General features: G+C 42.6%; 2 protein-coding genes and 1 long non-coding RNA gene across 20 annotated transcripts in view; 1 reads left to right on the forward strand and 2 right to left on the reverse strand.

Moving 5' to 3' along the window:
- LOC109622365 (TLD domain-containing protein 2) overlaps positions 1 to 17232 on the reverse strand; it is a 768101-nt gene that overhangs the window by 163125 nt on the left and 587744 nt on the right. The window contains exon 1 of one of the 18 annotated variants that reach the window (XM_062860671.1): positions 11741 to 12018. The exons of the other annotated variants lie outside the window; for them this stretch is intronic. Coding sequence (XP_062716655.1) covers positions 11741 to 11828 — 88 coding nt within the window. The 5' untranslated portion in view covers positions 11829 to 12018. Of the gene's footprint in view, positions 1 to 11740; positions 12019 to 17232 lie in introns of those variants that run through there. 18 annotated transcript variants of the gene reach the window in all.
- On the reverse strand, positions 7258 to 7620 carry LOC134292025 (uncharacterized). The gene is made up of 3 exons (XR_009999414.1): positions 7556 to 7620; positions 7427 to 7495; positions 7258 to 7355 (listed from the first exon to the last, which is right to left on the reverse strand). It is a non-coding gene; the product is annotated as an uncharacterized LOC134292025 (long non-coding RNA).
- LOC134292023 (uncharacterized) lies at positions 7644 to 9947 on the forward strand. The gene is made up of 3 exons (XM_062860681.1): positions 7644 to 9618; positions 9679 to 9747; positions 9819 to 9947. The coding sequence occupies exon 1, from the start codon at positions 7743 to 7745 to the stop codon at positions 9426 to 9428; it is 1686 nt and encodes a 561-aa protein (XP_062716665.1). The 5' UTR covers positions 7644 to 7742; the 3' UTR covers positions 9429 to 9618; positions 9679 to 9747; positions 9819 to 9947.

The following is a 17232-nucleotide window of genomic DNA, read 5'->3' on the forward strand; positions in this document are numbered from 1 at the left end:
CGAAAAAAGCTTACGAAATTCATCGAAATACCTTATGAAAATTTGCTATAGCATTATATATAACTAAAACTTATGGATGCAATAAGAATACCTTATGAAAAATGATCGTGCTTATTATGACAAATTTCATAAGATAGACTTATAAAAAGAACAAAAAAATCTCAAAATGATGCAGACTGGACTCGGTCCATGAACGTCGGGATCACTGAGCTCGTGTCTTATCCACACGGCTACCGACGCTTGGGAAATCAATGTTGCTAAACAGATATAAAAGCCAAACTGTGAGAAGATTTTACGTCATAGAGCGACCTTATGAAATGCATTCGGATCATTATGAATTGTTTAAAGGCCATTTCATAAGTTGGGACTAATGGAAATCTTAAGATTATTTGGCTGAGTGTACCCACACGGCTATCGACGCTTGGGAATACCGTGTTGCTAAATATGTAAAGAAGCCAAGCTCTGTGTTGGCTTTGCGTCATAGAGCGACCTTAGGGGCTGTTCATAAACCACGTAGACCAAAATTTGGCCATCTCAGACCCCCCTCCCCCCTCGTAGACTTTTGTCCATACAAAAATTTTGAAATTTGTATGGAGCGTAGACTTTGGCCAGACCCCCCCTCCCCCCAAAAAGTCTACGTGGTTTATGAACAGCCCCTTATGAAATTCATGATAATCATTATGAATTACGTAAAGGCCATTTCATAAGGTCTAACTTACGAAAATCTAAAGTTAATTTGGCAAACTGTATAACTTACGGCGGCTTAAGAACAACAAAACAACCTGAGGATATTTTGCTCGTTACGTACTTCCGAATAGCTGATTGAATAATATCTCCTTAGATGTCTTTAAAATATTATTCTATACAGATCTCCAGGCATTTGTAGGGTATTGGTTCCCTTATTAAGCATGTGGCTTCCATTTTCATCCTACGAAAAACAAAGGATTTAAGCGCTGTCTTATTTTTGCATTTTTTGTTAGAAGTGAGCACCCATGAAAACAAAAAGAACGGAATCAATCGGTTCCGTAATCGCTTGTTTTCGGATAGGATGAATATGGGAGCGTGAGACTACTGATGACACACGCACCCTACATATGGCGTTATGAAATACAGATTTTCAGGATTGCGGAGTTATTTTTTATGGGATACAATTTTTCTACTAAAAAAGGGGGCCCTTAAAGGAATTTCTAAGATATATTCCCTAAAGACTTTCGGAGATACTTTTGAAAACTCCTAGAAAAACATATTGATTTTTTTGGAGCGACTACCAGACAAATTCCTGAAACAATTTCTGTTATGTCTGGAGAAATTCCTGGATGAATGCCTAGGATAATATCTGGGAGAATACCTGAAGAATCACCTTAAGATACCTTAAGTGCTTGAGAAATTTCTAGATTCCTGGAAAAAACCGTAGAGGAATTTATGAAGGAATCTCTTGAAAACTGTCTGCAGAAATCGCAGACAAACATACTGGTGTGATTCTTGATGAAATCCCTGAATAAGTTTCTGCGAGACCCCTGGAGGTTTTTCTAAAGAAACTCTTGGAAGAACTCCCGGAGATACATCTGAAGGAACTCACAGAAATATGGATTAAGCAATTTCTGAAGGGATTTGTACACGGATTTCTAGAAATATTTTCACTCTACGATAGCCACAGAGTTCTAGCGCAGCTGTAAAGGTCCTTCAGCAGCCATGCAAATCATCCCATCATTAACGAAAATGGCCAAATCAAAGTATGCTTACATAGGCAATAGTTAGTACTGAAAAGCAACACCAAATAATAATCATCGGTGTCATCCAAAGCATCTTTTGGCAGATTGATGATATCTCAGTGAAAATCAGTACCGCAGTTGTTGGTAACTTTTAATTTATTGTAAAACGGATTTTTTCTCCAAATCAGCAATACATACCTAGAGATCTAAAGGATATCCGGCAGAAACAAAAAAAAAGTTCTGAGGGAATTCTTTGAAGAACCACTGAACACATTATTTAAAAGAAAAAAAATGAACCCTTGAGAAATGGAGAAAAAAATGGAGCTCTGGAAGAAAATTAATTGAAAAAAATCTAAAATAATTCCTGAAGGAAGTTCCAAAGCAATAGGTACCTGGAGGAATACTTCAAGGAACATTTGAAGAAATCTTTAAAGGACCCTCCAGAAGAATCTCTTGAAAGTTTCCTAGAAGAGTTTTCAAATAAATGCCAGAGAAAATCCCTGATTAAATGGAGCATTATCTGAACGAAAATTAGAGGAAATTGCTAGGGAACTTGTGTATTTTCGGCATTTTTGTTCTCTTCGTCATGGGCTTTGTTTTTTTTAATTTGTTGAACTCAGAGTTGGCCTAAAATAATTCCCAGCCAAGCTGAATCGTAAGACTAAATGTCAGGAAATTTGACCGACAAAAACCTTTCATGAAGAAGATAATAAACCTGCCGGTAATACCCATCGTCAAACTATGAAACATAATGAAGAAGACTGAAGATTGTCTGTGACTGGCTCCTGCTCCTCCAGACGAGGCCTCTTGGATATTATTGTGTGTGCCGTGTCCGATCTTTTAAGAGCACGGGCAGTGCTCTATCGATGAAGCAAAAAAGCCCTTGGAGTGACATAAAATGTCTTTGCTACATCTTCAGTAACCAGCTCTGATTTTACCATGACAGCACTGTAGGTAACCCAAGCCGAGAAGAGATGATGGATAGCTTGGATGTTTGTTAGTCAAAGTTAGTTTGACAAAATGTCAAAATTTCAGCTTAATACAACATTCCGTTTCAGGGGTATATGCTTGTAAAGCGTCTCCGACTCCGGATAATCGAGTCCGACCTGTATATTTGATCAAAAAGTGTTACTTGAGCGGAGGTGTGCAACTGCTATTAGAGACCCAGTCCACCAGTGATCGTATAACATGTTGAATAAAATGTTAAAGTGAAAGCGATATGCGTACAATTTACAAGCGTCTAAATGAAGGAATGCACGCATAAGGCCTCCACTTTATCATTTACGATCACATACGATTACTGGTGGTATAGAATTGAAGCAAGTCGTCTGCTCTTTCACTGTCTATAGTCTGCTACAAGCTAAGGCAAAGCATATCACAGGAAATTCCAGGACCTACTTGCTAGAGAAATCTACCAGTTAGCTCCACCACACTGACTGTCAGTGTCCAACCACCACCAATCACTAAGTCCCACTGACTGGTCCGGAGAGCGTGACCGGCATGGGTCAAAATAAAACTCGAACGCAAGGCAAAGACATAAAACAATGTCAAAGCAGGGAATAGTTCTGTCTAGCTACGACAATCAGTCACAGAACTACTCTCTGAACTAAGTACGACAATCATCAGTGGCATTACGCCGATAGTTCGCTGTCTTCGCAGGGGGAAACATGGCGATCAGCAGCAGCCTGTCTAGGAATCGCCAGGTTTGGACCAAGGCCATTCTCGTTGTAGCGGTACAAAACCGACTAATACTAATCAGCCAGTCGTGATTATTAAAGACTGAGCCAACTGTATCTCAGCCTTACAATCCGAAAGACTTAAGCATAGCGAGTTCAATCCGGCGTAACCATTTCTTCGGGTTTCAGAGCACTGCACCACATCGATAAGGGTAGAATGGAGCAAAGTGAATCGTACAGGACGGCTAAACTGGCACTGAACAAAGCGAATAACGCGTGTAAATGAATGTGCTACGATACTATCTGCCAGGCAGCCAATACGACCCTCTGGAATGGTGCCTACAAGGTAGTCATCCAAAAAAAACGTAGGACGATCTCCAGGTTTTTTTTTTGAATTAGGGGGATTAGGGGCATAATGGACACCCGGGGCGAAATGGACACCCCTGTTTTTGCCGAAACCGTTGACTTTTATGTAAAACTTTCAATGCATAAGTGTAAAGGAACAAGTCATTGTTCTATTTACCAAAAGTACCATTTATATTCCTTCAAAATAACCAAAATATCAGTGAAATTGCAGAATGTTTTTCATATGGTGGATTTCTTATAATTTCGAAGCGGCAGCAAATAAGGTATTACGAGTGATTGAGTGTGTCCACCATGCAAACAAATGAATTTTTAGTTTATCTACATGTATTCGCAGATTTAGCAATTGATGCAGTATTGCATTTTTGATCAGAACTTACTCAAAACAGCAATTTCAATGTTGTAGTCGATACGGGGCGAAATGAACACTGGCAATTCCAATTATGAATGGATGTACGCGTGATGCATACTGTTAGGCGTTTTAGAGAGTTTGAAAAAAATCAATCCGATTATTTTAGCCTAAAATTTATTTAATTAACTTTGAAGTTATGTAAACTCGTCTAAGATGGAGTATTATATATGTGGTATTGATCTCCGTTGGCAAATTACTTAACTGGTCGATATTCTCAAAGATACAGCATAAAATATGGAGGGGTGTCCATTATGCCCCGATGGGTGTCCATTTCGCCCCGTACCTTTCCTGCCAGCCTAAAAAAACACACGGTTTTCAATTCATTATTTCTTCACAATAATGACATTCTACCAGCTGTAAACAATTGAAATACGTAGGAAACAAGTTAAAGTTGTAAGCCAACTGATAATATGTTAAGTTTTTGTCTGTTATACAGGTCTAACATGCTCATTTGCTTAGGGTGTCCATTATGCCCCTAATACCCCTACATAGGTTGCAACGTGGAATATGCTTGCAGAAGGGCGAAGATGATATCAAATTGCTCGGCAGTAATCTCAAGCAAGCGTAAGCTGACAGTCAGTAGCGGTCTCCAATGGAAACCCTGCGTAATAAGGAACGGTACCGTTGCGTAGTCGAGTGCGCTAGTGATGAACCGAAACGCCAAGCGACTCAGGAGTACCCATAGTGTGCCCATTGATGTGCCATAGGATTAAAAGACGCGGTATGAGTGTTAGCAGGCCTGATGCCCATAGCACTAGTGGTGGCGGATGATGAAGAGTTCTTCGAGCGATGCGCCTAAGAGGCGCGAAACACCGTCTGAAATAGCATAGAGACTGGGATTCCTCCAGCAAGCGTAGATGGACACACAGGCTCATACTGAGCGTGTCTAAATGGAGGAACAGTCTACATTGCGAGGCGTTTCACCCGACACAATTTCTGTCAGGTCTTGGGTGCTTCAAGTGGTATCTGCACTGTTTCAGACATGCAGTCTACCCTCCATGTCCAGAATGCGCATACTGCGACGAGACCGCGGAGCATATGCTCTTTAAATGCCCATGTTACGTGGAGCAAAGATCGAGTAGAGTAACCTGGGGTAATACCCTCGGGGCAAAACGCCCTCATGCTATTTCATTTTATAAGTGCAGTTCCGTCAGATGCAAGCAAACTAGACGTAAAATTGAGCCGGACATGCCCAAGAATGACAAGAATATTCAAAAGAAAAGCGTGGGAAACTATGATTTTCCACATTGGGAGAGATTGTCTAATATGAAGCGTACGCAATATAAGCGATTGCGCGTTGGTTATATGGAATCAATCTATTGACTACCATCCTACACCTTCCTTTTGCTGCCGTAAATAGTAAGATGGAGCCGCCTGGTATTTCCTCAGAATTCAAAGCGGAAAATGCCAGAGGCCGTATTGCCCCACCTCAAGGTGCGTTTCGCCCCCAACAGTTTTTCAGCATTCAAAAAGTAATACTTTTTTAAATTGTTAATTTGATTCGGTAAACTTGATATCACGCGGGTTAAAAGTTGTGTCTTTTAGTCAAATATGTAAACTAACTTTCAAAACTCAAGACACCCATTAAATCATCTTAATCTTAGTAATTGGGCCACGTTTGCTTTGGGTGTGCATATTACTCAACCTTCCCCTATGCAAGAGTTATGCTGTAGAGATATTACTCTGAGCAACAAGAAAAAGATGTGTACGGGGGCGGACAAGTGGGATTCCGTTATTTTCACGGTCTTCCGAATTGTATTATCCGTAGCAAGAAAAATATCGCGCACAGCTATTCGAAAACGCTAATAGATGTGCGCAGTTGTATATAATTGTTTCGGTATGTTCTGTGCGCCTAATCCTTGGGTAATTTCCGCACTTATTGTAGACACGAATATGATTTGATGTACTGGCGACGATCTATAAGCGGTTTTGCAGATTTTTGCCCGAGAATCTACGGCGAAACGCGCAATACTTGAACTACAGCGAAAATGGCAGACCGACCATCAGCAAGTTTAGCTGGCCATCCCTCCCCTTCCAGGAACATGAGTCCAACGGGTAGTTTATAGTTCTAGCCACGACTCAATCTTCCAGGAGGATATAGGACAACTTAAGGTGGTAGCTGGTAGAACGCTAGCCATGTAGGCTAACCCAACCTTCTTGAAGTTATCCCTAACCAGCGTACTGCAAATGTGAGGAAAAAAGGGGATTAGGTTTTAGTAGGTCGACACACTATGGGCGGCTCCATACAAAGTGGTGGACAGAAATTTTTTGATGGGTTTTCGCATTTTTTTTTTCATAATATTCTAGTAAATGTAGCATGACAATAGTCAAACTTATGTATTTTTATCGCATCCAGAGGGTGTAACTAGCTATCCAATCCAGTAAGGAGCTGCTTATTCCTGAACAATGAACAACGTTTGCTTTTAATTTTGGGGGCAGTTCAAATGCAAATCAAAACTAGAATAAGGTTGCAATGCATAAGATTAAATAGGAGAGGTAGATGTGGAAGCAGACCCCCCCCCCTTCAGGCCAAGATCTGCCCCCACCATTTTGAAAATATGTAATATAAGAGTATTGTTTCATTAATCAGATTATTTATCAACCAACTCCCCCACCCCCTTAAACTTTATCATCCCGACCCTTCTGGAAATATTTTTACTGTACAAATATATCATTTAAGCTCGTCGAAAGGATATTTTTCATATGCTTCCATTTTTTTCACTATGTATTCAAATCTTGGCCCGCATAACATTCGTTTGATAGCGCATTAGTACAGTGACGTCAACAACATCAATAAAGTGACGTCAACAACATTGCTTGCGTATGAACTAGAAGGAGCGAACAGGAAGAACGATTTTGTGTGGGATGACTGTAAAAAGATAACACGATAATAATTAAGAAAGAACTTTAGTTTTAGTGATTGTTTATGGTGTGAAATTCGGCTCAGGAAATGTAATCTGAAAGTGAGATTAGTGAACAAACCGTGATAAAGGGTGATACGGTCAAAATTTGGTCACACAATTTTTTTCATAACTTTAGACTGCGTACACCAAAACAGCTGATTTTTGGACCAGTAATGCTACATTATATGTAGCCCTCTACAATTGGCTTTTCGGTCCGGAAAATTATGAGCGGGGTGATTCTATTACATCCGACGTTTCGGCCCTTGGTTTGGGCCTTCTTCAGGGAGGTCTAAAATAGGGGTGTTTTATTATCTAAATTCACATTTTGCATTGGGTTCACAAATTTTGGAAAAATCTTACTATAGGGGTACCGCTACTTGTATGTCGCCGGTTGCTTGGCGTAGCGTTGTCGGATTTGGCAGATTTAGTCTGGAAGGTGATCATCGGTTGATGTGTGGGAGTTCTTAATACTTAACAGCGTGTGTTTACCTTGTGTTGGCTATTTGTGGGTAGATGGTGAGGGTGTAGTTATCTAAACTTGGATTTACCACTGCGCCGAACACTAACATGGCCCAAAGTCCACAAGCCTGGCCTTCCCCTAAGGCCAGTCGTTCCCAACATCACGAGCCCCACATACCAACTCTCCAAGTATGTCAGCGTAATACTACAAAACGCAATGTGCAGTCCGCACAACATACGGGATTCGTTCACGTTTGCTTCGGAGATAAATCGAATGAAGATTCCAGAAAATCATGTCATTGTATCGTTTGACGTGATATCCTTGTTTACAAACATTCCCAAGGAACTGGTTATACAAGGTGTTTTCAGCAACTGGGAGAAGATCAAACGACACACGCAGATCAATCTGGATCTGTTCCAAGAACTTGTCGCCTTTTGCTTGGACACTAGCTACTTCATGTTCCGTGCACAAGTCTACCACCAGCAATTTGGGACAGCCATGGGGAGTCCCTTGTCTCCAATCCTGGCAGACATGGTTCTCGACAAACTGATAGACACCGTAGTCCAAAAGTTGGATTACGTAATATATTTCCTCAAAAAATATGTTGACGACTTCTTTTTGGTGCTACCCAAAGACAAAGTCGACTATACGCTTCAAGTTTTCAACACCTACAACGAACATCTCCAGTTTACTGTCGAGGTTGAAAACGAAAACAAGCTACCTTTCCTGGATGTGGTAGTAATTAGAGGAGATGATCAAACACTATCAACAAAATGGTATGCAAAACCCATATCGTCGGGCAGACTTGTCAACTACTTCTCGTACCACCCGCTGCCGCAGAAAATGAATGTAATAACCAACTTTATCAAGAGAGTTATCACACTATCACCACAAGCCGACGCACAAATGCTGAAGAACATAGTCCACACCAATCTACGCAATAACAACTATCCAACCAGTTTGATCAATCGCATCTTCTATCGGGCTCTGTCGCAAGCCACCACCGAACCAACACTCTCGCCAACACCCAACATCATCTCGACCGATGCCAACTCTATGCCACTTCACACCCCTGCCCACACCACTACCACCATCACCGAAGCCGCCTCCACCACCGCCTCCGTCGCCATCGCCACCACCAACGCTGCCATCCCCATCGCCGCCGTACTCGATCCAGACCAAAACACCTGCACACCCACGACCCCATCAACGAAAAACCCAACAACCGAAACATTCAAATACGTCAGCCTCCCGTACATCCCCCAACTCAGCCAGAGAATAAGCCGATGTCTGCAGCAGGACTACCCAACAGTAAGAATAGCAAACCGAAAGGTAAACACCGTCGGACTCCTACACACCAGAGTCAAAGACCGAATAGACCCAATGCAGCAACACAACGTCATATACCGGATACCGTGTAACGACTGTGATAAAGTCTACATTGGTATGACCACGAATAAGCTGAAAAAGCGTATAAGTGGACACCAATCTAATATCAACCAGCTCAACCGATTACGAGATCAAGGCTATACAAACACCGACCAAGCAATGATCCAACAGAGCTCAAAAACAGCTCTAACCGAACATTGCGCACGAGAAGACCACCGCTTCGCTCTGCAACAGACCAAAATAATAGATAGGACATACAACAGAACCACTCTCCCCCTGCTAGAATGTTTCCACATCTACAACACCTCCGGTACAGTAAACCACCGCACCGACGTAGAAGGCCTCAGCACCATCTACTGCGGGCTTCTACGAACAATAGCGGCAAAGCAAATGAAGAAAACCCAAACAAACCCACCCTCACCACAGCACCCCAGCACATCCAACCCCGACAACCAGCAACCAACAGATGATCAACAGCAACAAATCCAAACACCATCTCACACACATAGATAACAGATGCTCTCACACACATTCTCCCACAAAACAGAGAGAGATATTACAAAAATCTCCCAAAATTCTCCATTACCACTCCCACAAACACCAGTATTCAGTGTCTAGACGCCATGTTAGTGTTCGGCGCAGTGGTAAATCCAAGTTTAGATAACTACACCCTCACCATCTACCCACAAATAGCCAACACAAGGTAAACACACGCTGTTAAGTATTAAGAACTCCCACACATCAACCGATGATCACCTTCCAGACTAAATCTGCCAAATCCGACAACGCTACGCCAAGCAACCGGCGACATACAAGTAGCGGTACCCCTATAGTAAGATTTTTCCAAAATTTGTGAACCCAATGCAAAATGTGAATTTAGATAATAAAACACCCCTATTTTAGACCTCCCTGAAGAAGGCCCAAACCAAGGGCCGAAACGTCGGATGTAATAGAATCACCCCGCTCATAATTTTCCGGACCGAAAAGCCAATTGTAGAGGGATAAATTCTGCCTATCAGTCGGTCGTTTCCACAATTATATGTAGCTTATACCATAAAATTTTCATCAAAATCGGTTGAGTATTGGTTGATATATAGACAAAACCATCGTCCTATCTTTTTAAAATTTTGTACAAAGGCGCTCCATAGTAAATTTTCGGAAATTTAAAGTCAATAAAGCACAATTTTGATTATAGAACTACCAATACTGCTCCGATTTTTATCAAAATTTTACTGTATAGTACTATTATGAAAATACGTTCTTAGTATAATTTTGAGCCATTTTGTATGAATACTTTCAAAGTTGTAGCAGTTTGAATATGAAAAAAACTGACCGGGTGGCATTTAACCAAATATAACTTTGTAACGGCTGGATAAAATTGAATGAAATTTTTACACAACATTTTGATATGCATATTTCACATACAGAAAAATTTTCATTGAAATCGGTTAAGTATCTCTGGCTCTATAAATAAAACAGTAAAAATGTGTGAATCCTCTTTGCACAACATTTTAAAATTGCGGATCTCAGGGTTCAACAATATCTCCGCAAATACTCGACCGATTTTGATGAAAATTTTATGGTACCAGCTACATATAATGTACCATTACTGATCCAAAAATCAGTTGTTTTGGTGTACGCAATCTAAAGTTATGAAAAAAAATGTGTGACCAAAATTTGACTTGATTTGACAAAATTTGACAAAATTTGACCACCTAAACAAATATAACTTTGTAACGGCTGAATAAAATTGAATGAAATTTTTACACAACATTTTGATATGTATACTTTAGACACAGAAAAATTTTCATTGAAATTGGTTCAGTATTCCTGGCTCTATAAAAAAAAGAGTTAAAATGTGTTCTTATTTTTTAATCCTCTTTGTACAAAATTTTAAAATTGCAGTTTTCAGGATTCACAATACCTCCGCAAATACTGAACCGATTTTGATGAAAATTTTATGGTATATGCTACATATAATGTACCAATACTGGCCCAAAAATCAACTGTTTTGGTGTACGCAGTCTCAAGTTATGAAACAAATTGTGTGACCAAATTTTGACCGTATCACCCTTTAGTGCTTCAGCAGAAACATTGAAAAATGAGAGAATAAGAGGATGTAGCGCTCGAAAAGCAATAGGCCAACGTTGTATCCACCGTAGACTATCGTTGCATCCTATCGCATCGAACCTTTTCAGCATATTTAAGTAAGTTCTTGGACATTTACGTCAGGCCGCTTCCAATTGATGAAATATACATTGCCTAGTACGCGTAATACGATCAAAATATCATTTCCAATACTATAATTCACGAGTTATGGTACAAATTTTTAAAAACTGGTTGGCATATTTGTATAAGGTATGGTACAATCATATAAGATACTACAAAATGTTACGACAAACGCTTGAACAATGTGGACCTGGTAGATCTCCAAGGCAGAAGAACAATCCAGTTGCTAAAAATTCAATTATTTACCTACGAAAGAACATCGGGAAACATTCCTCTTGAAATGAAATTCACGAGTTAGTTGCATTGAGCATCTTTTTTTTCAAAAAAACTACGATGCAATGTGGTATTTGTGATAAGATGCGCAGCGCATCTCCTACTACAAGTTCTACTTATCTGAGAAAGTGGATCTCCCGTAATCAGCATCCAAGGCGATACAGTCAACAAAGAGTATCTTTCATAATTTGGATGGTAAATATGGCTCGCGTGTGATCACCGCCACACCATCGTCACACCGTCGACAACGACTCGTGTTTGAACAGACGGTAGCCTAACAGCACAACACTAAAACGAAAATACAAGATTCCAGTCACGCTAACCTGATAATTTGGATCGCAGAAACGACACTCCGGACCATAAGGCATCTCCCGGGATGCCAGCAGCAGCGTTCGATTGGTAAGTTGACATTGAGACCGTTGTACATGAACCACTTCAACGTCCAAACAGCTGACGATGATCTGGACTGATCTCCCGGCAATAATGACACACCATCCGAAACATGAGTAACACGCAACAGAACTCAGGGCTGATACAACACGCGGTACGTCCGATGGTGATAATGATGATGCCAGCCAGAACCCCCTGCGACAACGATGACGGCCGCCTATGTACTAAATGGATCTTATCACCAACCGCGCCGCGTCGAGCCAAACCATGCCGGCGCACTAGTAGGTAGTACCTACTTGCTAGCTACATGCAGACCGTTGTTGTTGTTGTTATTGCTGCTGTAGATGTGGTTGAACCAGTTGGACGTTCTGGACTGGGGCTCTAACAACGACGATGACGCGACGCGACGGCGCTTCCTCCATACGCGCATATTTCAAGTCGCGTGTGTTTGGTGGTACTGTTGGTGATTATTGACTTTCTCTTCTGTCAACAGCAGGAGGGAGCATATAGGAGAACGTTGTTGCTATTCGAAGTTCGAACGGGTGTGCTAGAGGTATGCGTATGGTAATTGCGCTTATTCATATTGCTTTAAGGTTTTTGGTTTGCTTAAGCGGACGGAGTGTGAGAAGTGGATAACGAGACTGCCAGAAGCGTTGAACTTGAAAGTTGCGAAGTTTGACAATAGTTCCACTTCGAATTTATTAACGTTCTTTGAGAGTTACATCACATACACCACAATAGCTTTGTGCACGTGTGACGTGTCAATTGGGCCTTGTGCATCACAGCGCCTAAATGTATTCTATTCTAATTCTACTATATCGAACTGGTTGCCGTTGCGCTGCTTTGACTTTCTACCCTATCATAGTAAGGTATAAAGATCTGTGATGGCATAAATTTCGCAAATGGAGGAGAACGTGCCTCTGGAGCCGACCAACCAACGGAACGTATTCTGCCGTTCTACGCATAATTGTCCCATGTTATATGGGATTCCCATATAACATGGGACAATCGGGCGTAGAACGGCAGTATAGGGAAAGTCATTGGAACAGGAAACTACCCCTGCTATCACCCAGAAGAGAACCAGATCATCACTTGGTGACGAAATTCTGACAGAATGAAAAAAAAAAAAAAAACAAAAAAATGCGCATGCCAGCCAGACCGGCAAACGGGCGATCGCCGCTGGAAATAGTGACAGCCACTAGGCGGAAGATCCGGAACAGGGAGGAATACAGTTCAGATTTACTTTGCCCGCTACCCTCCAGGACTTCCTGTACCATCCGGATCTCTTGCGAACACCAACTTTGCAGGATTTTTGTCCGGTATTCTTACAACATGCCCCGCCCTTAGTATCTCTTCCAGATTTTGTCACCTTCCGGATGCTAGGTTCGCCGTAGGGTGCTGCAAGCTTTCCTCTTCGCCGCTTTACACCGTTCTCTTGCACACCGCCAAAGAAGGTTCCAAGCACCCTCCGCGCGAACACTTCGAGTGCTTACATGTCGTTCTCGAGGATAGTCCAGGTCTCGAGCCTTTAGAGAACCATCGGTTTTCTGAGCGTTTTTTGGTAAATTTGATGCGAGGGGTTTTTTTTCGACCCCAGATTTTTGTGGAGCCCATGGTAGGCCAGACTTCCAAAGATGTTGCGTCTTCGTATTTGACGGTTAACGTTGCTGTCTGCCGGTAATAAGGAACCGAGGTAGACGAAGTCCTCCACCACCTTGAACATGTTCTCGTCAACCGTTACACTGCTACCTGAACTCGTTGTGTCGTTCGTGGTTCCGCCTGTGGACGATGGTTGGTTCTCTCAGCAGCTGATGCAGCTCGTGGTTCATTCGCCTTCTCCAAGTCCCGTCTTCCATCTGTACTCCGCCGTAGATGGTACGCAACACCTTCCGTTCGAAAACTCCAAGGGCGCGTTGGTCCTCTGCACGTAGGGTCCATGTTTCGTGCCCATAGAGGACTAACGGTCTAATCAGCGCTTTGTAGATAATTAACTTCGTGTCACGGCGAACTTCATTCGATAGTAGAGTTCTACGGAGTCCAAAGTAAGCACGATTTCCTGCCACAATGCGCCTCTGAATTTATCTGCTGGTGTCGTTGTCGGCGGTCACCGGTGAGCCCAAGTACACGAATTCTTCAACCGCCTCGATTTCATCACCGTCGATATAAACTCGGGGTGGCAGGCGCGGTAATTTCTCCCTGGAGCCCTTTGTCATCATGCACTTTGTCTTCGACACATTAATGACTAATCCGATTCGCCTGGCTTCACTATTTAATCGGATGTACGTTTCTGCCATCGCCAAGCAGCTGAACGGATTTCGTGAAAATCGTCCCACGCATGTTTATTCCCGCTCTCCTTATTACACCTTCTAACGCAATGTTGAACAGCAAGCACGAAAGACCATCACCTTGCCGTAACCCTCTGCACGATTTGAAGGGACTCGAGAGTGTCCCTGATACTCGAACTACGCACATCACTTGATCCATCGTCGCCTTGATTAATCGTATCAGTTTATCCCGGATTCCGTATTCGTGCATAATCTGCCAAAGCTGTTTTCGATCGATAGTATCATACGCCGATTTGAAAGCGATGAAAAAGTTATGTGTGGGCACGTTGTATTCGCGGTATTTCTACACGATACCTTCCATCCACTCCTCCGGTAATACTTCCTCCTTCCAAATCTTGGTAATGACCCAGTGTAGTGCACTCACCAGTGCTTCTCCACCGTGTTTGTTGTTTCAACCGGCTAACCTCCTCTTCGCAATCTTTTCGAGGGTAGGGGCTGGAAATCTTTCGTCCTGCGCACGTACTCCTAGATCTGTTACCGAGTCGCCTTCGGTGTTTGCAACGTCGCCGTTAAGGTGCTCATCGTAATGCTGCCGCCACCTTTCGACCACCTCACGCTCGCTCGTGAGAATATTCCCGTGATTGTCTCGGCACATGTCGGCTTGTAGCACAAAGCCTCTGCGCGAGCGGTTCAGCTTCTCGTAGAACTTTCGTGTGTCCTTAGCGCGGTACAGCTCTTCCATCGCTTCGCGATTTCTTTCTTCCTGCTGGCGCTTCTTCATCCGGTAGACTGAGTTCTGCCTGTTCCGCGTCTGTCTGTAACGTGCCTCATTCGCTCTTGTACGGTGTTGCAGCATTTTCGCCCATGCTGCATTCTTCTCGTTTTTCCAACTGTTCACATTCGCCGTCGTGGTTCCGCCTGCCATTCGTGAACTTCGTTTTTGACGCGATCACCATCAGTCCGATCTTTGCTGCTTCACGTTTCAGGCGAATGTACAGTTTTGTCACCGTTCAAAGGTTCTAGCAATAATATCCTTGTCATCCACAAACCAGACAAAATGGCCGGATTTTGTGAACATCGTGTCCCGGCTCTTGAGCCCGACTCGTCGCATAGCATCTACTAGGCCGATGTTGAACAGCATGCATAAGAGCCCATCATCTGGTCGTAGTCCCCGGCGAGATTCGAACGAACTAGAGTACTAGATAAGTCTCTCGAAACCCTTACGCAGTTTTTATAAACCGTCCATCGTCGCTTTGATCAGTCTTGTCTTGTGAGCCGCCCAGAGAAGCCGTTTTCGTCCATGATTATCCATAGCTCTTTGCGGTCGATACTGTCGTAAGCCGCCTTGAAGTAGTTGAACAGGAGGTGCGTTGGGATCTGGTATTTGCGACATTTTTGGAGAATGTCCCGCACGGTGCAGATCTGGTCCGTTGTCGAGCGGCCGCCAACGAAACAGGCTTGACAACTTCTCACAAACTCATTCACTTTAGGTAAAAGACGACGGAAGATGATCTGGGATAGCACTTTGTAGGCGGCATTCGGGATTGTGATCGTTCGGAAGTTCTCACACTCTGACTTGTCCCCTTTCTGGTAGATGCGGCAAATAATACCATTCTTCCACTCTTCCGGTAGCTATTCGCTCTCCTAGATCAGGGCTACTAGCCAGTGCAGGCGGGTGGCCAGCTCTTCCGGTACCATCTTGATGAGTTCAGCACCGATACCATGCATATCAGCTTGACTTATTGTTCTTGAGCTGCTGGATAGTATCCTTAACTTTCCTTCACTGCCTTGGTCCTCCGCTGCCCAAATTCTGCAAAGTGACGTAAGCGACATTGATACCCAGGTAACCGATAAGCATTTGAATAAGCCGTATTTCTGTTTTATATCTGCATTTGACCTGCTTACTGCCGTATCATAGCAGTTCGACTGCTAAACTGCCCAATATTAGACATTGAAATGCTACTGAAAATCTGACAGCGGTTATGTAGCATTTCAGATGCACGGTATGTTTTGGTCAACAAGCAGCATAACTGCTACATTAGTGCCATAAAACTGCTACGTGAGATGAGTGATGCTAAACCCACAACATATTTCCACTTTTTAATTTACGTGCCCCGGCTGTAGATGCCATTATCATTCGCTTGTTGTCATTCATAGAGTAGCAACTAAAAAAACATGCTTTGGCAAATATTTTCCATAATTTTGGCTACTTTCCAATGCTCCAATATCTGACGAAGCAGCTGCCGGTGTAATATTCAAGCTTTAAATTGATCAAAAAACCAACGCACATTATCTAATCATCTATAGCTTACATCGTAGCGTAGTTCAGCACCATCGCCAGCCCGAGTATCGAGGGATCAAATCCCAATTTCGTCGAAACCAGCAAAAAAAGCAACAACAGCATTCCAAAACGTGCCCCAAGCCTCAAAAGTTGCACACGAGAGAGGAGAGTGAGGATAAAAATAGAAGAGAAAGGCAAGCCGTAAAATGGGCAGGGAAAATATTTTGTTTTTATTTTGACATTCTGGGGGATAGGAAATTTAAGCATTTAATCAGCCGTATATTGGGCCAAAACCTGCATTTAAGTAGCACTCATGGCGCATATAGGGCAAATTAGCATTAAATGACCTGCTGTAATGGCGCATATAGTGCCAAATTAATGCCATTCGAACTGCTTATTGGTTACCTGGGTAGTTTTGGCCCATTTTTTGGTTATTATGCATAAAACTCTTGCTCCTCCTCTAAGTTTCTTTCCATAGATGATAGATTACGACTAGATCTTGCATTCTAATACAACAGGCATACCACAGTGTTATTTTTACACCAGATATTACATATAATATACCAAAAAATATCGACATTTTGAATGGCGCTTACGTCACTTTGCAGAATTACGGCAGTCAGAGCCTGCGCTCTCCGCAGCATTCAGGTGTTCGTCGTTGTGCTGCTTCCACCTTTTGATTAGCTATCAGTTTCAAAACGTGACTCCGAATAATCGAGTCATGTGGTTATCGTTAAAACAAGCGAAGACAAGTACGCCGAAGTCTTGTGGACCCGTAACTCAAGCAGTTTGGTTCCGACGTACTGGCTGCCAAATGGTGAATCTGAATGGTGAATATAACGATATGCTTGGAGCATAG

Source organism: Aedes albopictus, chromosome 3 (genome assembly GCF_035046485.1).
Source record: "Aedes albopictus strain Foshan chromosome 3, AalbF5, whole genome shotgun sequence".
Taxonomy (NCBI): domain Eukaryota; kingdom Metazoa; phylum Arthropoda; class Insecta; order Diptera; family Culicidae; genus Aedes; species Aedes albopictus.